This window comes from Camarhynchus parvulus, chromosome 13 (genome assembly GCF_901933205.1).
Source record: "Camarhynchus parvulus chromosome 13, STF_HiC, whole genome shotgun sequence".
In the NCBI taxonomy this organism is placed as follows: domain Eukaryota; kingdom Metazoa; phylum Chordata; class Aves; order Passeriformes; family Thraupidae; genus Camarhynchus; species Camarhynchus parvulus.
Genome location: NC_044583.1, coordinates 17401821 through 17425405, shown reverse-complemented (window position 1 = coordinate 17425405; position 23585 = coordinate 17401821). Strand labels below are relative to the sequence as shown.

Below are 23585 nucleotides of genomic sequence, written 5' to 3'. Positions count from 1 at the left end.
TGCAGCCCAGCTTTGGGATGACCCATTTCTCTGTAACCCAAATCTCACCCACCTCTGACTGGAGGCTCTCGTGGTGGGTCTGTCCTTCACCTGTCCCCTGCTGCCACCTGTCCCCGGTGTCGTGCAGTCAGTGCCGAGCCAGCTTCTCCCAGATCTGAATTCCCTGAGACTCACCACAGGGACCTTTAACGAGTTTTAGTCATGCAAAGACTCAGTTTAGGCACCCACTCCTCCCACCACCTGCCGTGGAAGGACACGGTGTGTCCGCAGTGACACGTGCCCGTGGGGACAGCCAGATCCAGTGTCACATCCCCACATCTGCACCCTCTGAGCTGGGCTGCCCTTCCCCAGTGCCCCGGCAGCTTTCATTCACAGGGTCGAAAGGCACAAATAGGATAGAAATGGTCATCCTGACAGCACTGAGCGTTTGGCACCGAGATGTCCCCAAGGATGTCCCAGAGGAGACCCCGGGGCAGGCAGGGCAGGATGCCCACAGGATCGGGACTGCTGCACATGGGGTGGAGGGGCCCGCAGAGCCCCTCTTGTCCCATCTTGTGCCTGCCCTGCGCTGTCCCCTCCTGTGCCTCTCCTGTGCTGTCCCCTCCTGTGCCTCTCCTGCGCTGTCCCCTCCTGTCCCTCTCCTGTGCTGTCCCCTCCTGTGCCTCTCCTGCGCTGTCCCCTCCTGTCCCTCTCCTGCGCTGTCCCCTCCTGTCCCTCTCCTGTGCTGTCCCCTCCTGTGCCTCCCTGCGCTGTCCCCTCCTGTCCCTACCCTGCGCTGTCCCCTCCTGTCCCTCTCCTGTGCTGTCCCCTCCTGTCCCTGCCCTGCGCTGTCCCCTCCTGTGCCTGCCCTGCGCTGTCCCCTCCTGTCCCTCTCCTGCCGGCGCTGGTGGCACCGGGGGCTGATGGCAGCGCCGGGGCCGGGGCTCGCCGCGGTTCGCTCCCAGGCTGCTGCACGCTCCGAGCATATTTTTAATGCGTTTATCTCCTGCCAGCTTCCTGCCAGGCTGGGCTGGGGGAAGCGGGCACCAAGAGGCGAGCGCTGCTGGGACACTCCGGCTCCGCGGCCGGGCCGGTGCCGGTGCCAGCGCTGGGGATGTCGCGGGGCGGGGTGGCCGGGCCGGAGGGGTGGCCGGGCCGGTGTGCTCGGCACCGCCGGGCTCCATCAGCCCTCCGTGGCTGCCCAGGGCACGAGGGGACACAAAGGGCCCTGCAGCGGGCAGGGATGGTGGCAGGGATGGTGGCAGGGTTTGTCCCCGCGGGCGGGCAGAGGTCCTGGGAGGGCCTCCGGGAAGGGGGAGGCTGGATTCAATCCTTGTCTTTCACCTGGGCTGGAGTCCAGCCCCAAAATAGCCGTCCAAAAACAAGATCACATGAGAGGAAAAAAATAGCAAGGCGCAGGATTATCCATCCATACTTCCTCGTCCTGTGCGGGTGCGGAGCCGCGGCGGCAGCGCCAGCCCCGGGGCCGCTCCGCTCCGGCCGGGACCCGGCTCCTTCCCTGCTCCTTCCCGGGGCCAGCGGGCCCTGCCCGGCTCGGGGGCACCGCGGGAGCTGCAGGGGCCGGGCTGTGCCCCCGGCAGGCTCCGGGAGGCGGAGCGAGGGGCAGGGTGACCCCGGCGCATCCCTGCCCACCCCGCTGCCTCCCGGCCCAGCCCTGCGCACCTCGAGCCTCTCCAGGTGAGTTCCTCATCCAGCATCCCGCGCTTCCCACCCTGGCACAGCGGCACACATTCCCGGGGGCTTTGCGGTGCTTTCCCGCAGGGTCTGCGGCGCGTTCCTGGTTCCTGAGCTCCTGGCCAAGCTCAGCAGCTCCACGTGTGTGGTGCTGAGGAGCAGCTGGCTTTCCTTCGCTCTGCCCCGGCTCCGGGAGCTGGCAGGAGCAGGACGGGGCTCTGCACCTCGGTGCTGCTCCAGCTCGTTCTGGGCTGAGCCGCGCCCGCCGAGGGCTCCCAGGATCATTACAGGAGGGGTGGCAGCAAAGCCGGACTGGAGGATCTCGAGGGTCCCACTCTAAACGCGCAGGCAGTTTTGTTTAAGTCGTCTCTGCTGTGGGACCGTGGTTTGGGGGATGAGGAGGCGCCAGGACAGCGGGGCTGGGGCTCAGCTGCCCTCACAGGCACTGCCTGTGCGTGGTTAATTACTCACTGTGCTTCCAACAGCCCCGGGAGCTGGTGCTGGGGGGACTCGGAGCCCAGGGGGCTGGTGGGTGTGAGGTGAGCAGGCTCCTTACCACAGGCAGGGGCAGGAGAGGAACTGCAGCAGCAGCACCCATCAAATCCATCCCGAGAGCCTGAGAAATAGCACAGGCACCTGCTGCAGGTGCTGCTGGCGCTGCCCAGGCAGGGCTGGACTGGGGAGGGCACGGGAGGCACAGCCGCTGCCAAGGCAGTGGCCCCATCCCTGTTTTGACCCCATTCCTGCAGTGTCCCCACCCCTGCCGTGCCCCCATCCCTGCAGTGCTCCCACTCCTGCTGTGTCCCCCATTTCCATTCTGTCCCCACCCCTGCAGTGTCCCCATCTCTCTGGCTCTCGGGGCAGGGCCCGGGGTCACTGCAGCACGGTCGGTGCCTGGGTTTTGGCCGAGCCTCCTCTCCCTCGTGCCCGGCGCAGATCCCGCTGCCCAAGTACGTGTTTGCTTTATGTCTGCATCGCTCCGGCTCTTGGCTCCATCCCGGAGCCATCAGCCTTGAGGACAGGCGCAAAGGACACAAATTTGGCAGGACACGGTCTGCAAAGCACCGCACCAGGGCTGCTGAGTGCCAGCCACGACCGGGGGGCAGGGGCAGCCGGGCAAGCGGCGAGGGCCGGGCTGCAGGGACGGGGCAGCCCCGGCAGCTCCGAAACAAAGGGGGTGTTCCCTGCAGTGGGAAAACGGGCCAGCATTTCCTAATCTTCCCCACGTCCTCACAAGCCCCATGCTTTTAGTCCAGGAGAGCCCGAGGCAAAGCCAGGCCTGCTCTTCTGTTAGATTCAGGAATGTTTGGCTATACCTATTTTTTATTTTCTGAAAAAGCAAGATGAAATCTTGGGCGGGATTATTAAAAATAAAGGGGGAGAAAAAAAAAGTCTATTGCTATGTCCGGAAAGCTCGGAATGCACCTGCGCTGTGGGGAGCGCTCGGAGCTGTCCCCAGCAGGCGCTGGTAACCACGGTCAGCTCGGGAATGTTTTATCCAAACGTCTGGGCCGCGGGCATTTCCAGCCCGGAATGCCTGTCCAAACACGCTGGCTCCACGTGAGCCGCGACTAAAAGCCTATTCCGAGCGAGCTTTAGATAACGCAGCCTAAACATCACCGCATCAAAGGGCTCGTGGAGCCCGGCCAAGCGCTGAAATCATCGCTCGGGCTCCGCCAGTGCTTCATTAGAGCTTCATTAGAGCTTCATTAGTGCTGCGGCAGCGACCTCGCATCCCGCACAGCCGCGCCCCAACCTGCACCCATCCCGTGAGCCCCGAGCCCACCCTGGCGCTCCCCGAGCCCACCCTGGCACCCCCCGAGCCCACCCCTGGCACCCCCCGAGCCCACCCTTGGCACCCCGTGAGCCCCAAGCCCGTGGCCCCCAGCGAGGGCAGAGCCCCCAGGCTCCAGCGCCGTCCCCGGGGACGCGGAGCTGCATTTCATCCGCCTGACAGCGCTCCCGAACACTTCGGCTTTTAAGGCCAAGCTCTGCCGGTGCCAGCGGAACGCAGCCGTGCCCGGCAGAGCCCCGTGGATGCCCCGGGCCCTTCTCGGCTGCTGCCCCCGGGGATGGCAGGGACCCCCAAGGGGAGGGCAGGGACCCCCAAGGGGATAGCAGGGATCCCCCTAGGGATGCAGGGACCCCCATGAGGAGGGCAGGGATTCCACCAGGGAGGGCAGACGCCCCGTCCCCGCTGCCCGGGGCGCTCGGGGCTGACTGGGATCGGGGAGGTCATCGCCTTCCCGGAGAGCACTGAGACACCCAGCGCCACAGGAATGTCCCGGGCCGCAGGGAAGGGAAACGCGAGGGACAGGGAGGCCGATGGTGCTGCGGCTCCCGGGGGGTTTGCCCGCTCCTGCTGCCCTCCTGCTCCCGCAGCCGCCGCCCACTGCGCTGCCCGGGGCTGGCAGCGCTGCAGGTGCCCGGCCCCGCTGCGGGTGGATGCGATCAGCCTTCCCTTCCCTCCCCCCGCATCCTCCCGCCGCTCCCCCGCCCCGAGGCAGCTCCTCCTCATCCTCGCCGTCCCCGCTCGCTCCGTTCCGTGCCGGTTCTCGCCGCGCCCTCGGGAGCCGCCGCCGGGAGCGCCGCGCAGCCGCCGGTAGGTGCGGGGCGGGGGGCGGCGGGACAGGGGGCTGAGCCCCCCTGAGGGCCCCACGGGATGCTCAGACACGCCCCAGGGCACGGATTGCCCCCGGAGGCACCGGGATCCCGCGGGATGCCCGCGGATGCCCAGGGGATGCTCTGCCAGCCCCACGGAGCCCCCCAGGGCACTCAGGGCACAGGGAGGCTCCGACGCGCAGGGTCGGGCTGGGGTGTGGTGAGGCAGCAGGTCCCTTCCCCAGGGACAGCTTTAGGGGGCAGCGTGATGCTCCCCCCAGCTGGGACAAACCCCCCAAAAACCCGGCAGGTGCCCCCAAATCCTGGGAGGGAGGAGTGGCTCAGTGATGGGAGCATCACTCCAAATGACAATCTCCAAATTACTGCAAATTCCAAATTCACCTGAAGCTCTGGGTAGAAGCAGAAGCCCAGATCAGAATTTGAATAGAAATATACTAAAACCCAAATGTTTAAAATGGCAAAACACAATATTTGGACCATTAAAAAAACCCCAAACCAAACAAACTAAAAAAAACCAATCAGACAGAACAACAAACAGAAAGGAAAATTGTTGCCGTGACACAGCACTATAAATGGTTCATTTTTGACTCAAAATAAATAAATCACAGAACCATAGAATGGTTTGGGGAAGCCACAGTTAAGTATGATTAGGGATGCCCATCCCTGGAAGCGCCCAAGGCCAGGTTGGACAGGGGATGAAGCAACCTGGGATGGTGGAAGGTGTCTCTGCCATGGCAGGGGATAGAACTGGATGGGCTTTAAGGTCCCTTCCCACCCAAACCATTCTGTGCTGATTCTATGATTTATGACTGAAATAACACCACAGGGATGATCCTGATGGGTCTGACAGCCAAAACTCCTCATCACCGGCATGCTCTGAGCTGTGAGCTGCTCTCAGCCAAACCAAAGATGCCAAACACAAATTTCTGCAGGCTGCAATCTCCCCGGCTGGGGGTGCAGGTGTCAGGCTGGGACTCTGGGGCCACATGTCCCCACTGCCCCCTTCCCTTGCCAGCACCTGCAGCCTCCTGGCTCCTTTGGGCCATTTGGCAAAGGTGAAACCCCTGACAGGGCAGCAGCAGCTCCCTGTCCCTGTCCCCACCGTGCCGGGGTCCTGGGCTCCATTGGCTCATACGGCTGGGAGTAAGAGCAAGAGCCAGAGCCAGCTGCATCAGGAGCTGCCTGAGCTGGGAGGAAGATCAAGGTCTCAGCAGTGGGAGGAAGGCCAAAGTCATTTAGGGAGCTCAGGAGGAAGAGGTGATCCCCTGGGCTGGGTGGAGCTGGAGGAAAGTTTATCCAGAGGGCTTGCAGAGCTCTGGGTCTGGCTGGAGCCTCAGCAGAGCCCAGCTCTGTCCAGCCCAAACCCCAAGTGTGTGTTCCTGCAGAGCCCAGGCAGGGGGAAGCTGGGCTGACCCGGTGTGCAGGGAGAACAATTGGACATTGTGCTGCCTTATCACCACAGAGCCTGTCCTGCCTGAGGAACCCATTAAACTTTAGACCCCTCTTTGGGCAGGCCTTCCCGAATGTCTCATGTGCCTCTTCAGCCTCCCACTCCTATTTACCCTCCACTATTTTGTCTCTATTTTGTCTCTACTTTTCTTTTGCCCTCCCACTTTATTTTGGCCTCCTGCCCCTTTCAGCCTCTGCATTTCTTTCCCTCTCCCACACTTTCTTGGCCCTCTACCCTTTTGCAGCCTCTGTTTTTTTCTGTCTTTGTTTTTATTTCTGATCAACCTTTTTTTTTCTCTTGCACTCCTCGGCCTTTACTTTTTTTCCTCCCCAACCCTGTGGCTCCAATTCCTTGTGACTCCTCCTTCTCACCTTTAGCCTCCATTTCTCTTTCAGTCTTCCTTGCTTATTCCATCTCCCTTTTTTTTTTTTTTTTGCCCCTTCTTTATTGCCCTCAAAACACATTAGCACTTGCACTGGATCTTACAAACCCTTTTAGTAAATATTCCCTGGAAATAAATGTACATTCCAGGGAGGTAAAGGCTGCCTGACCTCCCAGGCTGCCCCTGGGTACCAGCACTTCTCCCTCCCTGGCACAGCAGGCACTGACTCATGGCTGGGGCATTTTTAGGAATCCTGTGCACATTGGCTGTCAGCGCAGAGCTATTGGGGATTATCCTGGGGGTGGGGTCTGGCTGGGTCTGTCTTTCAAAGAGAACCCTCACATTAGAAATCTCTTTGCAGAAGGATTTGTTGAATACCAGTTCAGGGAGAGACAATGGCTCTGTCGCGGTCTCTGCTGGATGCAGGAATCTTCCCTCTCCCCCTGTTTGAAAGGTGCCTGAATCAGTGCTCAGTTCCTAATTCTTCCCTTGTTTCCAACACCAGAATCTGTTGGTTTAAAGCTGTTGGAGAACCAAAGCAGAGGCCAGGGCCATGCAGAGCAGCTGCAGCAGCAATCAGTGACTCGCAGGGTTTATATTCCCAAAATCTGTCAGTGTTTAACAGGGCAGGTGGCACTGCCCACCAAGGGATGGGCACTTGTGCCTGGATTCCAGGCAGCTCTGGCCTCCAGCCCTGAGGAGGCAGAGACAGTCTGCACCTGGCATCTGCAGGGACAAAACTGTCTGCCACAGCTCCTGCTTTTCCCTCTAAAACCTTGAATAACAAAAGTGCTTCATTTTCATCTGGTGAAGGTGGCAGAGAAAGGCTGAGACAGACTCTCACAGTGCCAAGGTCAATATTTAGGAATTCCCTTCAAGAACAGCTAATTCACAGCCAGTGCTAAATAAAGTTCTACTAACCCCAGCACAGCATCATTAACATGCACCCATGGTCCAGCTTAAAGCCTGGCCTCTGTTTAAATTAGGTAACAGACCCCATTCTGCTGGGTCTGAACTCAGGAGTGAGCTCAGAAGAATCCCTTTGAGTGAGCTCAGAAGAGCCCTTTCCCCCTCTGTTTGTGCTTTCCCTACCCCCAGACTCTGTCCCTTGCCCCAGGAAAGCACCAGACTGAGAGGGCTGCTGGGGAAAGGACCAAGCTGGGATCCCACAGGCAGATTCCCAAGCCCACAGCATCAAAGCTGGCAGCTGTCCCCAAGGACAGGGCAGAAAAGGTTTCCCAGGCTGTGGGAGCCAGGCTGGCTGCTGTGCCCAGGTACCACTGACTCACAGCATGGCATCTAAAACCCTTCTGTCCCCTTCAGACTCCTTTTGGGAGTGGTGTTGTCTGCCCTGAGCCATCCTCCCAAGGATTTGCCCACTGCCCACAGCAGTCTGGACACACAGTTCATCCATGACTCACGGCTGCTCACAAACTCTGTCCTTGCTCCTGGCTCTTAATTTAGGCCTGGGTGTCAGCCTTGAGCTCGGATCTTTCCTTTATACTGGGCTCTCTATTGAAGTTCAAATCTTGGACAGAAAGTACAAGCATTTAACACCAATTAAAACACCCTCCCTTCCCCTTCCTCAGTATTCCCATTGCTGCAGGGTGTTCACAAAAGCTTCCACTCGATGGGCAGACTCCAAATGGGGATTGTGGAGTTCACACCTACCCTGCTGGGGATGTGATCCTCCCCAACCACGGGGGATGCTCACTGACTCCCCAGGGATCCCCGGGCAGGGCTGAACGTGCAGCTCATGAGTAAGGAAAAGGTGAAGACCCACTGGGGTCCTGGTTGTGCCACTGCCAGCCGGGCAGGGGGCACAGCAACTGCTGATCCCCACACTCTGCCTGGTAGTCACAACATTTTTGGTTTAGTGTGGGGATTTTTTCCACTTAGACAATCCAGGGCATCTTTCTGTCTTGATTATCACAAGCATCACAGCAGAGCAGCTGGGGCTGCCCCTGGATCCCTGGCAGTGCCCAAGGCCAGGTTGGACACTGGGGCTGGGAGCACCTGGGACAGTGGAAGGTGTCCCTGCCATGGCAGGGGTGGCACTGGATGAGTTTTCAGGTCCCTTCCAACCCAGACCATCCTGTGACTCCATGATCCTTGGCTGCATCCCCGTGGGCCAGCCTGGCCCCAGGGCAGCTGTGGAAACACGGGCACAACAAAGGCCATGGTGTCTCTGAACTCCCACTCAGGAGCTGCAAATAGCCAGCGTGGGTGAAACCTCAGGGGCCGAGCTTCTGCAGGTTGTTAAAATTGTGGCTTTCTGTCCCTCACTGCGCCCTTTGCGGTGCTTTGTTGTTTACAGAGATGAGAAGGGGCAGGAGAGCACCCAAACACATCCCTTCCCTCGGAGGGCTGTGTAATGGAAAGCCAAGGCAGGGTTTTGTTTTCTTTGGAGCAGTGTGGCTGCCCTGCCTGGCCCTGCTGCTGGCACACAGCCTGTGGTCACACTTGTCACAGTGAGGGCCAAACAGGTGCCCAGCCCTGCAGGGACACAGGTGTGCTGTACCTGGGCTGTACCTGGGCTCTGGCAGGCCCCAGGGAGTGACTCGGGCTCCTTCCTAGGCCAGAGCTGAGGGTGACACACAGAGAGCTCGGTGTCCATGTTCTCCAGAGCCACCCACTGCCACGAGTGAGAATTCCATTTGTGCCTGAAGAACACAGACAGAGCAGTGACCTGTCTGCCTCTACAGACCACAAAAGGTGGAGATGCACAGCTTCTCTCCTTAGTTTACTCCAGTGACTACTTAGCCACACTAATTCCAGTTTTTTTGCTGACCCACTCATCTCCATTTAACAAGATTCAGCCCTGAGCTTGCCTTGCTCTGATCTTTCATCTGAAACACTCCTTGCCCACTCCTACATGCTGCAGCTTTTCACTGGGAGGAGTTTTCTCCAGTCCCAAAGTCATGCTGATAAGAAAATTATTATTTATTGGAGGATTTTCCTGGTAATAGCCATTATTAACTCGAGCTTTTATCGCACTGGTATTGAGCAACAGTTTAAGCTCTTTACTCAGGCAACTTGGAGGAAAAAAACTCAGGGGTACTAGAGACTGAATTTAGAATGAGACATTGGGCAACAGAATTAAGAACAGGATTCTTCCAGCCAGGGTTACTTCGATGTTAAAAAGAGCAGCTGCACAGCCCTTACACAAACATTGCAGGATGAACCCATTAACTGCCTGCACATCTCCATGGTAAATCACTGCTGAGCCTATGGTGAGCCCAGAACCCAAGTGATTTTCCTTGGAGCAGCCCAGAGCGAGGCTGTGCTGGAGGAAGTTGGATTTCTGAGCGATGCTGTGTCTGCTGACGGTTAACCACCAGGATGGATGTGGCTTTCACTTGGCCTGCAGATGAAACCCTCGATTCCAGCATCCTCTGCTTCTCTGGGGAAGGACAGGGTACAAAGGCTGAGCCCAGACTCAAATCCCAGTTTTGAAGCTGGGGCCAACCCTCGGCTGGGCTTGGCCACCCTTCAGAGGGCCAGCTGCAGGAAGAGCAGCCTGACACCGTGTGAGCATTCCTGCTCTTCACTCCCAGCGCCAGCCCTGAGCGCCAGCAGCAGCCTGGGAGGGCTGGGCCCCGAGGGCGGCCAGGACAGAGGGACAGACACAGACACGTACCTGAACAGGGCTCAGCAGAGGGGTGGCACTGCAGGGCTCACAGGGGACATGGTGCAACAGGAGAGCCAGGCCACCGCTGGGATTCACAGCACAGAGGGAACTCCTGGGCCGGAGTTTGTCATTCGGCGCCGTCCGTCCGTCCATCCGTCCATCCGTGGGTGTGCGGGGCAGCCACACCTGCAGCGCCAGCCCAGACAGCCACAGTGGGCTCTGTGGTCTGGCTCTGTGCCCATGTCCTGCACGGACAGCGGGGGTGGCAGGTGGCACGGGGACAGTGGAGGGGTCACTGCAGTGTCACTGCACGGGGACAGTGGAGGGGTCACTGCAGTGTCACTGCACGGGGACAGCGGAGAGGTCACTGCAGTGTCACTGCACGGGGACAGTGGAGAGCTCACTGCAGTGTCACTGTATGGGGACAGTGAAGAGGTCACTGCAGTGTCACTGCACGGTGACAGTGGAGAGGTCACTGCAGTGTCACTGCAGGAGCCAGGCAGAGGGCAGGTGGGACCCACTGCAGGGCCCCCTCCCTGGCCTGGGGCTGCTGAGCAGGAGCCAAGGGCACACGGAGTGCCCCCTGCCCCCGGGATTCCCACAGCATCCCAGAACACTCCAGCCAACCCTGATCAGCTGCACCTCACATGGTTCCCACTCCCTCCCGATGCCTTTCCCAGGAAGCCAGGCACAGGCAGGTCCGGGCAGGAGAGGTGCCCACAGCCCTGCCCATACCCGAGGTGGCAAACCCAAAACAAGGGTCCTGTGCCTGCTGCATCGTCCCTGAGTCCTCAGCAGCACAGAACCACCCTCCTCCTCCTCGGGTGACAGGGATGAGACTGGGGTCACTTGTGGCACCTGTCAGGGGCTGCTCCCAGCCAGCCCCACGTGCTGGGAGGCAGCAGAGCACAGGAGCAGGGACCAGGCTTGGCACTGGCCTTGGCACAAGCCTGGCAGAGGGAAAGGGCACCTGGAAAGGGCAGACAGGACCTGCTGCATCCTGGAGGGAAGGGGAAGCCCGGGGTGTTTGCATTGCCAGAGGTGTCCCCTGGGAGCAGCACATCCTCCAGCCCATCCTCGGCTGCAGGGACTGAGCTCTGGTGATCCTCTGTCCGGGTGTTCTCCCACCCAGCAGGTCCCACACACCCATCTTGCTCTGGGAGGGAGGGCTCCAATCCAGGACAGGTCCTGTGGGATCCTTGGGGTCTGTGTGTGCAGCCAGGGCTGCTCCTGCTCGTGTCCCTGCTCTTGCTCCCAGCCCAGCCAGGACACAGGGACAAGGCCCTCCTGGCAGAGCTCCTGCTCTGGGGCTGCATTTGCTCCTGGGGCTGGAGCTGCAATTAAGTTAATCACCGGATGGCCAAGGGCCGTGGGTGGGAGGTAATTAGAAAGGGGAGGATGCCTTGGTTTTCCTGCCTCCCCACAGACAGCACCAGCCTGGTGGGAGGCTGCACTGCCTGTCCCAGCAGCTGGGCTGTTCTGGGCTCAGAGCTCTGGAAAAGCCACACCTGGCTTGGGGCAGGGATGGGGCTTCCCCTTGGGCATCCCTGAGGGCACAGAGCTGGGATAACCCTGTCCCTCCCGTGATGCAGCTGTGTTGGTCACCAGCCATTAGTGACATCCTCTCAGGAAACTGCTGAAGTTTCAGCTTTACAGCCCCTCTGTCTTACCTGCCACAAATCCAGTGTGAATGGGTGGAATGGCTGTTTTCTGGTGGAGAGCAGCAGATGATGACAGCAGGCATTAGTTAAATTGATTTTTATGCTTTTGGTTGCACTTCACACAACATATTCCACTTGCAAAGGGTAAAACCTGGCTGATAAATACTTCATTAAGCAGTTAATCACATCACTAGAGATAAAATCACCTGGCCATAAACAAGCCTAGAAACGAGCCAATGCATTCCACTGATACTCACAGAGTGATCTATTACATATTTATCATATGCTTTGCCTAATCATTTATTAAATCCTTCTAAGAGGATGTACAGGCCAAGGAATTCGAGCTGTGCCTTGCAGTGCCAGCCTCGGGAGGGGAGGCAGCCCTTGCAGGCTGCCCATGCTGCTGATAACCCCAGACCCACCAAGCTGCTCCTGCAGCAGCCAGAGCATGAGGAAGCCTCTGCCTGATCTCTAATCCTCTCCTGGATGAGGAAATCCATCCCATGAAATGGTTCTCTAAGACTTACAATGAATAAAATCCCTGTTATCTGAGAGGTGTTTGTTCCACATACCCAGGTAGATCTCAGACTGCCCCAAAACCCACAGGAACCCCTGGGAAAGGCAATTCAGAGCCCGAATTCCCTAAAAATATTCCACCTGTTCTAAATGCTTTCCATTCCCACATGGAGTGTGTGAGCTGCCTGGGAAGTGACTGTTGTGCTCAGGTGGCTGCAGTCACAGTGGGAATGGGAAGGGAGCCCATCAGGAGGTGATGCTGTCTGATCCCAGCTGAGTCACACGTCCTGGAACAAACAGCATTTCTGCTTTGATGGAGAAAATAACACTTTCCAAAGTGAAACCAACGGGAGTCTTTCCACTGAACTCACCAGAGCCAGGTTCACGAGACACTGATCTCATTACCCAGAGCTGGACAAAGCCCCAGGAGACTCCTGGGTTTAGCAGCTTCTCATCTCTCTGGAGCTCTCTGTGTGATCTCTAGCTGATCATCCAAATGACAATTGTGATTAGCTGCACTTTTCATCACCATTTCCACTCAGAGGCCATGCAGAACATTTCTTTCCAACCCTACATAAAAGATTGTGTCCAAAGCCAAGGAAAATGTTGATGTATTTGGATCACTCCAATCTGGTTTTAACCCAGTAGGTGAGATACTTCTGCTTTCCTCCATGTAGTAGCCAGGTATTTCATACCCAAGGAAAGAAGGCTCACCTCAGCTGGCTACCTCTGGGTTGAGCCTTTGCTGGCCACTAAATCTGTGCCACAGGAGCCATTAAAAAAAATCCACAAAAATTCCTGGCAATTCTGACATGCAAAAAACTTTTGGACCATTAGGAATCCCCCTCATTTCCATCAACACCACCTCTGTCATGCAAACAAGTGCTGTGTGGTGAAGTCTGCACAGCCCTAAGGCAGAGAGCAGAGGTTCCCCTCCCTCCCTCCCTCCACGGCTCCCAGTGTGTGCTGTTATTTCAGAGCTCACAGCCTGATATTGGCAGCACAACCAGCCCTCCATGCTCACAGTCAGATGCTTGCAGAGTTTGGGATTTCACATCAAAGCCACTGGTTTGGCCAGTGATAAAGTTTGGAACGGACCCCAAACTTCTCAGAATTTCACAGCTATTGCAGCCCTGCCCTGGGCTCCTCTCCCTCAGAGCTGCAGGGAGCAGCACAGCGCAGCCACCACGGCTCAGCATGACCTGGATCAAATGAACTTTCGGGTTTAACTCACTTCTTAAGGCTTTTTTTACCTTCAGACATTATTTCTGGTCCTTTGGGGTGCTGACATCTCCACTCAGGAGGAAGAGCTGGGTGCCCTCAGCTCCCCAGGCTGCAGATGGAGCTGGGGCTGTCCTGGAGCAGGTGCCCTGGCTGCAGCTCCCAGGGATCCTCCTCGTGGGGTTTTCTCTGTGCACAGAGCTGGAGGAGAGAGGGGCCACAAACAGAGCTGCTCGTGGACAAACAGGCTCCAGATCCAGTCCTGGTGTGACCAGAGGGGTCAGAGCTCAGCAGCAGCCATGCTCCTCACAGCCATCTCCTCTTGGAATATTTTCCTTTCTCCATGGGGCACCCAGTAACCACTGGACTGCGGTGTCTCTCAGCCTTGCATATTTGAGAGAGCTTTCTGTTCTGCTTTGAGCTATTTAATAGCATTGTTGGGCTCCTACCCAAAGAAATAAGGCCCTTTATGTTGTCTTTGGTTCAGGTTCTCTCTCTCACTCGAGCTTTTTAATTCCCATAAAAACCTAACATGTTCCTGCCAGAAGTATAATGCTAGGGCCATGAGTGGTGGTGTTTGTAGAGGAACAACTCCATGGCCATAAAGTCTGAGAACAGCAATAGTATTTAGCACGGGGAGACAAGGGGAGTGGAAAAGTGTTCACGAGCTTTGCTGGGGCACTCAGGGCAGCTGGCAAGCACTGGAGTCTTCCTAAAAATAGCAAAAATAACTTTAGAGGAAATCAGTGATGATGAAGAAGCTGTTTGCAGTTGAGCTGCTCTGGTCAAGCTGTCTGGAGATGCCCTCAGACCCTGAGGTGACTGTGGTAGAATCCAGGCTGCTCCTCACTCCTGGCTGCAGAGTTTGCTGAGATCCTGCTCAGAGCCCTTGGATCTGGGGTGTTTGCTTCTCAATGCCACCCACCATCAACCCAGGAGACTTCTGGGTGCCTTTTACCCTCAGATAAAGGTTCAAGAAAAGCTTTGGTTCTAGGAAATGACCCAGTGCTGACGTTGATTAAAGCTCAGTGGAGGAGCAGAGCCCCGTGTGCCACCCTGGGGGACTGGGGGCTTTCCTTCAGGGAAAGGCTGGCAGCTGGCAAGGAAGCTGAACGACTGCATGAGAAGTATGGTGTCTTGAGAGAAAAATGAATGTAGGGACCAGACACTCCACGAAATAATTTCACCTGATAATGGTGTTAAACAAAGATTTGGAGTCTGTATTTGGCATCACCTGCTCTGGAAACCACCAGGAGCCACAGAGCTTCTGAGGCTGCATCTCCAACCTCATGGCAATAGGTGGGGGCTGGCCTGCGCTGTCACTCCACAAAGCACTTCCCAAAATCCCAGTCTGTGTCAAATGGGCCATCTGAGAGCCTGGGCTGGAGTCTGTGCACGAAGCAGAGCTGGTGCAGTGGCTGGGGGTGCTCTCACCAACAGCCACACTCTTCATCTCCAGGGATCCATCTTTAGCAATCCAGCTTCCAGAGGTTTTTACTCTCTGCAGGCATCTGGGATCCATTTCCAGGAGTAATTTCCCCTTCTTGCAGCTGCTTTTGCAGAGCTTTTTAAATACTAAAGAGTTCAGAGCCGAGTGTTTAGAGATTCCCTGTGTATGCACACGTGTGTGAGTGTGTGTGCTGCAGAGCTGCCACCCTCAGTCTCTCCCAGGGCACCACAGCAAACCCACACAGCGTGGTACTGGCTCCATCCCAACGTACCAGTAGCACAACTCAGTCCTAAAGAGACATTTTTACAATCTATAAACACGTATAAACAGTGACTATAAAATATTTTCCATAATATAGCTGTGGGAATACATGACATTTAAAGCAACTTCCTGCATCTAGATTTATTCTGTGCCATGTCTTTTTCTGTTCATAAATCCACTTCTCTCCAAGCACTACAGAACTCTGTGTATGAAAGACAGAATGAATCTGTGGGAGATTTTAAATGTAGTTTCTAGGCTAAAAACATGACTGTACCTGGAACATCCGTGGGACTCTGGCCCCCACCTGTGGCATTTCCTGATGTCACATCTGTGATGGCACTTCTGTGACAGCACTTGTCACTTCCCAGCCTCCAACCTCCACAGCATCCTTCTTTGATTGGTCTGGTGATGCCTTCAGGTTTTGGCACAGCATCTGCTTAAACATGGATTATGACCACAGTCTCCAGCAAAATGAGGTTTCAGTACGATCTTTCATGAGACCAGCTTGCTCCAAGCCCCAGTGTCCAGCCTGACCTTGGGCACTGCCAGGGATGCAGGGGCAGCCAGGACCAAGGGCTTCCTCATCCTCACAGGGAAGGATTTCTTCCCAAAATCCCAAAATCTAACCCTGCCCTCTGGCAGTGGAATTCCCCTTTATCCTGTCCTTCAGATCCTTGACCAAAGCCCTCTCCATCTCTCTTGGAGCCCCTTCAGGCACTGAGTTGCTGCTGCTTGACTCATGGCGTATCCTGGACTCAAAATTCCCATTTCCAAATGCTGTTGATCAGTGTCTGGGTAAATCTGCTCAGCCTGGCAGTGAAAGCTCCTGGCCCCTGCCCATCTCCCACCACATCTAACGTGTGTCCTGACCTTTTCCGTGTGTGCCCTGGGCAGGTGAGCTGCAGAGTGCCAAGAGATGAGCAATATTTACTACCTGACACGCAGTGGGTGTTGCAATTCCCGGTCATAATTGTGTTTGAAAGTTATAATAGTGCAGAGAGAGTTTTACCTGGGCTCCCTTCCCGCCTCCTGTGGGTTCCAATCAGACGCCGGCTGTTTTCCAAACTGGTTTTCTGAGCGTGTAATTTTAGCACGCACGTCAGTAGGAAGGAGAACAAAAACAGAACTCACCGTGATAAAATTAAAAAGGACAGAATCCCTCCTGCCCAGCCCCACCCAGCGAGGAGACAGCCCCCCGCACCTCCCACGCTGGGGAGCATCCCCTTGGGCTGTGAATCACCGGCCCCAGCCCAACGGGACCCCCGGGCTCCCTCCTCCTTCCCTCCCTGCTGCCTTTAAAGCCGGGCAGCAGCAGCAGTGTGTGCCAGCACTGCTGTCACCCTGCTGTCACCTCCCTTGCATCCCTGCAGCAGCGTGTGCCAGCACTGGTGTCACCCTGCTGTCCCCTCCCTTGCATCCCTGCAGCAGCGTGTGCCAGCACTGGTGTCACCCTGCTGTCCCCTCCCTTGCATCCCTGCAGCAGCAGCAGCAGCGTGTGCCAGCGTTGGTGTCACCCTGCTGTCACCTCCCTTGCATCCCTGCAGCAGCAGCAAGTGTGCCAGCGTTGGTGTCACCCTGCTGTCACCTCCCTTGCATCCCTGCAGCAGCAGCAGCAGTGTGTGCCAGCGTTGGTGTCACCCTGCTGTCCCCTCCCTTGCAGCCCGGCCCTGGGAGAAGGAGGCTGCGCGATGGCCGAGGGGGAGATCACCACGTTCAGCGCCCTGACCGAGAAGTTCGACCTGCCCGCGGGCAGCTACAAGAAGCCCAAGCTGCTGTACTGCAGCAACGGGGGGCACTTCCTGCGCATCCTGCCCGACGGCACCGTGGATGGCACCCGGGACCGCAGCGACGAGCACAGTGAGCAAACCTGGGGCCTGGGGGGCTCCTTGTGCTGGGATTTCATCAGCTGGGAAGGGGCAGCTGGGGAAAATGGGGTCTGGGCGAGGCTGGTGTGACAGCACATCTCCCTAGGGCCAAACACACATCCCAGGGGTTAAATACACCTGCTGGGGCCAAACACACCTTCCAGGGGCCAAACACACATCCCAGGGGACAAACACACATCCCAGGGGACAAACACACATCCCAGGAGACAAACACACCGTCCAGGGGCCAAACACACATCCATGGGGACAAACACACATCCCAGGGGACAAACACACATCCCAGGAGACAAACACACCGTCCAGGGGACAAACACACATCTGTGGGGACAAACACATATCCTGGGGACCAAACACATCTCCTGGGGCCAAACACACATCCCAGGAACCAAACACACCCACAGCTGGCACCCAGAGCAGGGGAGGTGTGAGGTGTGTGCTGTCCAGGTGTAGATTTGAAGGACAGCAATAGATACCTCCAGTGTTGATCCCAGCACTGGCTTCACCTCAGGGCAGGCAGACAGACAGAGGGACACAGCAGGGCTGGCTCACAGGGAGCTGGCCCTGGCACGGGGCTCAGGGCAGCCTGGCATCCCACACACAGCATCACATGGAGTTCTGTGCTGTCCTTGCACTGCCAGCTGTGTGCCACAGCCCTTTACAAGGTCACCCTGGGCAGGGTGTCCCCTTAGCTGTCCCCATCCCTGCAGTCAGTGACCCTGGTGGCTCCAGCCCGTGAGACACTGGCACCTCTGCTGGCTCCTGCAGACACCACCACTCCTCCCACCGAGGAATCATTGGGAATTTAATGCTTTTTTTGTGCTCTTGCATTACCAAAAACTCTTCAGATGATTTTTAACCTGCTGCCCAGGAGAGCTGGGCACACAGCAAAGCTCCTGCAGGGCTCTGTGGGCAGCAGGGCTGGGCTCTGCCCCTGCTCTTGGCAGCAGCCTCTGGGTTCATATCCTGAACATTTACTGGAATGGCACCAGGCCCTGCCAGGCTCCTATCTCACTAGAAGGAAGGGCTGGGAGGAGTCAAGCCAGCGTTACAAAGTGCTAAGAAAAGCACTTTTATTTTCTTTAAACCACAAGCACACATGTGGCTTCTCCCCCAAACTTAACCTTTCCTCTGGCTATTGTTGTGTTACTGACAGGCAGTTTAGAGTTTTAATTACAAACACTGTCTCCCCAGCACTGCCTCGTGCTGGGGGATGGAGGAAGATGGGCTCCCTGAGGCTGGATAAACACAGCGTGCAGCTCCAGCCTCCAGGCAGGAATAAACCCAGCACGTAACCCTCAAACCCCTGGAAAGGCTGAATGGTGACCAAAAGGATCTGAAGAGACAGGGCTGAGCTCACAGACACACCAGGAGAGGTGGTATGAGCTCAGGCAGTGTCTCTGCAGCATTTTCCAGAGGTTTTGCTGGACTCAGAAGGAGAGGTCAGCGTCAAGATGGCATCTCCTGGGACATGGGGAGCCACCAAGGCCATGAGCCCACTCTGGTGCCCTGGCCCAGGCTGTTTCTCACAGCATGGATGCTGTCACACAGCCCAGCCCTTTTCCCTCTGGAAAAGCAGATCCATCACCTGGAGAGGTCCCCAGGGCTGCACTGTGCCCGTGGGCAGGGAGGGCAGGCAGCCCTGCGTCCCTCACACCTCCCTGCCTGCTGGCCCAGGGCCACATGTTTGCAATCCTCTGCCAGAAAGGAACCTCCTGTAAACGATCTCATAAACTGGGATGCAGGAATGCACTAATATTTACAGAGGAAACTCCTGGAAGGGCTGAGTGCCAGCAGAGCAGCCCTGGGGAGAGGTACCCTGCTCTGAGCACCCACGGTCCTGCCCCTGCACCTGGAACACGATGGAGCTGCTCAGATCATTCCCTGGTGTGCAAGAGGGGCAGCCAGAGCATGGCTGGCACTGTGGGACACTGTCACCCAGCTGGGACAGCACCTGCCAGCCCCAGGGAGGACAGGGCACAGGAACACCCAGGGTTCAAAGGGAGGCCAGAGGGCACAGCAGCGTTCCAGCTGCACTGGTGCTCTGCAGACTGCCCACGTGCATTTTGCTCCAGACAAATACCAAGGATTCTTTTTATTCTCTCAAGTGGCCTCAGAATCAGGGAGGATCTCTAAGAAGAGCAGAAGGAGTCACTCTCTCTAAGCCTTTGTTGTCCAGCCTCACATCAGGATCCACTTCCCACATCCTTTACGTGGGCATCCCAAGCTTGCACCAAGGAATGGAAAGAAATCTTACCTGGACTCTGCAGATTCTCCAGGATGAAGCTCATGCTCATCTCTACAAAAAATCTCCTTTTCTCACTTTCATCCCATTTCTTCATGGAAGGAAATCTCTGTACAGACCTGGAAGAGAACCTGAATGAATTTAGCGCACAAGTTCCTTCCTCTGGACTCAATGTTCTCCCTCCTTCTGTGGCAAAAAACCTCAACATCCCATTGGCAGCAGGAGGGTCCTCACTCCCCTCTCTCAGGACAGTTTTTAGAGCAGTATCATCATTTTCATCCCATTTCCCTCTTTTCTCCCTGGATTGCTCCTCAGCCGGGTCCCAGGTGTGCAGCACCTCAGGGAATGCAGGTGGGCTGGGGTTTTCCCAGTGCACATTCCCGGCCTAAACCAGGCATGACAGGGGCCAAGCATTCCTGCAAACCTGCACCCACACTGCTTCCTAATTAACCATCATTTACTGAGCAGGAAATGCCAAAAATGAAGAATGTGAACCATTACAGCAAAGATTTCACTGCAATGGGTGTTCCACCAGGCCAAGAGGTAACACTGCCTTTTACCTCATCTAAATAAGGATAAACAAATTAAATATAAACAGGAAGGAAGGAGCTGGAGCCGAGACATCCATTCCTACTTCATTCCAACCAACCTAAATATTGCTGTTATAAATCTTTGGGAAAGAAGCTGCCTATGAGATGGGAAGGATCACTGGGAAGAGCTGGAATTTGCAAGTCACTGTGACTGCAGCCACAGCCTTTTCTATTTCCCCATTCTCCAACACTCTGGATAAATCCAGCTGCAGCAGACAGCTGGGTGGGATGCTTTGGATCAGGGGGCTGCAGTGCAGGCATCTGCAGTCTGCCCATCCCTGGCTTAGCTCTCAAAATACTCCTTCATATGTCACTCCTTAAGTGTCTTGTCAAACCACACGAGAAATTTGTAAATTAGAGCCAGAATTAAAACCCCAATCTCCTGTGTCCCATTCCAGAATCGTAACCAAAAGGCTGCCCTTCCTTTGATGTAAAATAAGGGAAAAATTGGTCTTTGGTTCCTAAAGGATGGCTGTGGGATTTCTTTGAAGAAGAGGGTACAAGGAGACACTTTTATTACGCACTGGACTGTTTCCTATAAACTCTTTATAAGCCACACTTCAACAAAATACCCCACTAAACTTCCTGGCAGCTCTTTTTTCCCCCTTTCCCTGTTTTCCCCTCACTGTTGTTTTGTTTTTTCTCCAGTCCAGCTCCAGCTGAGTGCAGAGAGCGTGGGGGTGGTGCACATCAGGAGCACCCAGTCGGGGCAGTACCTGGCCATGGACACCAACGGGCTGCTCTACGGCTCGGTAGGTGGGGGATCCCCTGGGAGCAGCCGTGGGCAGGGCTGCAGACATCTCACAGCTGGGTGATGCAAACCACAGGCAGGAGCTGGGCTCTCTTTGTGATTCTGGCAGCTGCACGGCCACTCTGCATCTGGCTTTATTTTGGGGGGACATAAATAAATTAGCAAATAATGCCGTTTACTGCCCTGCTTCCGGCAAATATTGTATTTCCTCTCTGACACTTGATAAATATTGTGTTTCTTACCTGGAGCAGCAGCTGCCACCCAGTGTAGGTGTCCCTGCCCGTGGCAAAGGGCTGGAGCTCAATGGTTTTAAGGTCCCTTCCAACCCAAAGTGTTCTGGTTCTGTGCTCTGAGCCTGCAGCTGCCACCACACAGCTCAAGGCCAGAGCAGGAGCCAGGGCCAGGAGCAGCTTATGGAGCATGGGGCTGATTTAAAGTTCCAATTAAAATTCCCAGGTCACAGACACCTTGCTACAGGAGTGGCCCAGGGAGTAAATCAAGGCCACCTACCCCACAGTTTAAATAAGAGCTTTACCGGGGTGTGGAAATGTCAGAGGTGAGTCTGGATGGCACCTCAGAGGGGAGAGCTGGGCTGGGATTGTCACGTCAGGAGCATCCCCAGCTCACTGTCCCTCCCCTGGGCTCTCTTGCAGCAGTTACTGGGTGAGGAGTGTCTGTTCCTGGAAAGGCTCGAGGAGAACCATTACAACACCTACGTCTCCAAAATGCACGCGGACAAGAACTGGTTTGTGGGGCTGAAGAAGAACGGGAACAGCAAGCTGGGCCCGCGGACTCACTACGGCCAGAAGGCGATCCTCTTCCTGCCCCTGCCCGTCTCTGCCGACTGACACCCGGCCCTGGAGCTCAGGGACGACCCCAAACCCCAAACCCAACTGCTGCTGCCTCCTGGAGCTCAGCAGAGCTCCGAGCTTTAGGTCAAGGCTTTGCCAAATCTGCCAAAGCAGAGCCCCTGTGCTCTGCACCAAGCTTTGCAGAGATGAGGGGACAAATCATGGCACCCTCCTGAGGTCCATGGGGCCCCATCTCCCCCTGCCCTCAGTTCATGTGTGCCATGACCCTCAGCCATGTGTGCCATGACCCTCAGCCCTGTGCCCATGTGTGCCATGACCCTTGTGTGCCATGTGTGCCATGACCCTCAGCTGTGTGTGCCATGTGTGCCATCACCACACTGATGCTCCCAGGGCCTGCCCTGGGCAGGCACCCAGAGATGTGCCCGAGGGTGATGCTCGTTCCCAGAGAAGCGCACACTTTGTGTCCCCAGGCATCCCAAGGCAAAGCCTCCCTGGCTGCTGTGCGTTAATATATTTGTCCATCCAGGTGTGTAGCTTCTGACATGCCCTCGAGCAGTTCCAGATTGCACCATCAGTGCCATTTTCCAGGGCCGGCCTGGTAAGTGCCAGCTGGGCATGCTAAGCTGAGCTAGGCAAAGCTCCAGCCTCAGACCTTCTCTCCCTCACAACATCAATTGTGTGTATTTCATGCTAGTACCCGCCATATGTTATTTGTATTTATTTATTAAGTAAATATGTCTCTTCTACAAGCTGTTGATAAGTCATTCCAGGCACCTTGAGGCTGTCCCAGTGCGGATGGGGCAGTGGCAGTGAGTGCTGTGAGGGTGTGATGTACCACAGCAAGGGGCTGCACGAGGGACAGAGCATCACGCCCATTCCCAGAGGATTCCTCCCACTGCCCTTGTGTCTGGCCAAATGGGGCTCTAAAAATGGCACTGAGGTCCCTTGGTGGCTCCCAAACCCCCTGAGAAGCTGAGTTTCTCCACTGCTGGCACAATGAACATCTCCCAAGCAGCTCAAGAGCTGCTCCTGCCAGCTGAGAACATCACCAGAGCACCACCCAGAGCATCCACAGCTCCTCTGGAAAACCTGAGCCAGGGCCTCACCGCCCTCACGGGGAAGAATTTCTCTCTAATATCAAATCTAAATCTACCATCCTTCACCTTAAAGCATTCCCCCTTGTCCTATCCTGCCATCAACAGGGACAAGACACAAGCGCTCCCTGCTCGCAGCAAACCTGATCAGCCACCCCACGAGGAGGAAGGAATAAAAGGCTGCCTTGCATATTGCTGCAGCAGCAATTAGCCACTAATTGCTGCGCTTTACAATTGCTCTGCTAATTACTGCACTCCCGAACTTCTGCACTTGCTTCACAAAGTTTCTCCCAGCACTGATAGCATCTCTGTGATCCCAGGGCTGCCAGATGAACAGGGAGCTGGCACGGGATGGTGGAGCCATAGCTGGGAAGGAGCATGTGCCAGGTCCTTGCACCCTCCCACCTGTGGGATCCACAAGGAAATAGGGGGGAATAGAGGGGAATAGAGGGGAAAGGTGGATTCTGCTAATCCTGCAGGTCCCAGCTGCTCCTCCTGGCCAAGAGAGGCACCCAGCCCCTGCCTGGCTCAGCTGCTCTGGTGGGCACAGCATGACATTCCCATGGTAATCACAAAGCTGGGCTAGACAGGGGGAAGAGGACAGCCAACAACACCCACACTTCTTAAACACAGCAGTCACCTTCCTTGCGAGAGGCTGAGCTGTCACTCAAGTCAAAAAAGTGAATTAATGCATGAGCAGGGGATCCAGGTTTCTAATTAAACAGGGAAGTTGGACCGTGTCATGCTGGATTTAGCTGGGCTGTCTTGCAACACCTCATTAACCGAGGGCACTCTCTCGTTAGGCTTCTGCTGCTCCGAAACCGCCCCCGCAGGTACGGCTTGACACCCAGCTGGGGAAAAATGTCAACACCTGGTCTGAAAAATAATCCCCGGGGAAGCCATAGTAATTGCTTCAGACAGATGGACAAGCCAGCACTGCCCAGAGAAACCACGCTCACCTCGGGGTGTTTGTCCTAAGCGTGAGAGGCAAAATGGAGAGTTATAAGATTTAATAAAATCATTACACGTGAATATCTCTGCCGGTAAGTGTGCTGTGAGAGGGTTGCTGGGCAGGGCCGGGCTGCATCGCGCAAAAAGGAAAATAAATCAACTCAGCCGCGCAGGCTGAGCACACGGGAGCGCGCGTCCCCTCCGGGATGCCCGGGAGGCACCGAAGGATAAAGAAAATAAACAAACATCCCCGCAGGCTGCCGCGGGAGCCGCCGCACGCCCGGGAGGTGGCAGTGCCGAGGCGCCGGAGCTCGGGCAGCGGCAGCGGGAGCGGCATCCCCGGCGGGGCTCGGGCAGCGGCAGCGGCATCCCCGGCGGGGCTCGGGCAGCG

The 23585-nt window shown here is 56.3% G+C and overlaps 1 protein-coding gene and 1 long non-coding RNA gene across 3 annotated transcripts in view; one reads left to right on the top strand and one right to left on the bottom strand.

The window, feature by feature from the left end:
* The first annotated feature begins 1551 nt into the window (after positions 1-1551).
* Positions 1552-21824, top strand: FGF1 (fibroblast growth factor 1). 2 transcript variants are annotated; one of them, XM_030957768.1, is made up of 4 exons: positions 1552-1677; positions 16529-16725; positions 20235-20338; positions 20991-21824. In XM_030957768.1, the coding sequence occupies exons 2-4, from the start codon at positions 16557-16559 to the stop codon at positions 21183-21185; spliced, it is 468 nt and encodes a 155-aa protein (XP_030813628.1). In that variant the 5' UTR covers positions 1552-1677; positions 16529-16556; the 3' UTR covers positions 21186-21824. The 2 variants fall into 2 exon arrangements, with proteins under 2 accessions (XP_030813628.1, XP_030813630.1); XM_030957770.1 differs by lacking the exon at positions 1552-1677 and adding an exon at positions 4187-4276.
* The window catches only part of LOC115908883, a 49352-nt gene continuing 38550 nt past the window's right edge, over positions 12784-23585 (bottom strand). The window contains exons 6-9 of the long non-coding RNA XR_004061128.1: positions 19009-19115; positions 15878-15941; positions 15143-15301; positions 12784-14896 (exon numbers count right to left, since the gene is read on the bottom strand). This is a non-coding gene — a long non-coding RNA (uncharacterized LOC115908883). The remainder of the gene's footprint in view (positions 14897-15142; positions 15302-15877; positions 15942-19008; positions 19116-23585) is intronic.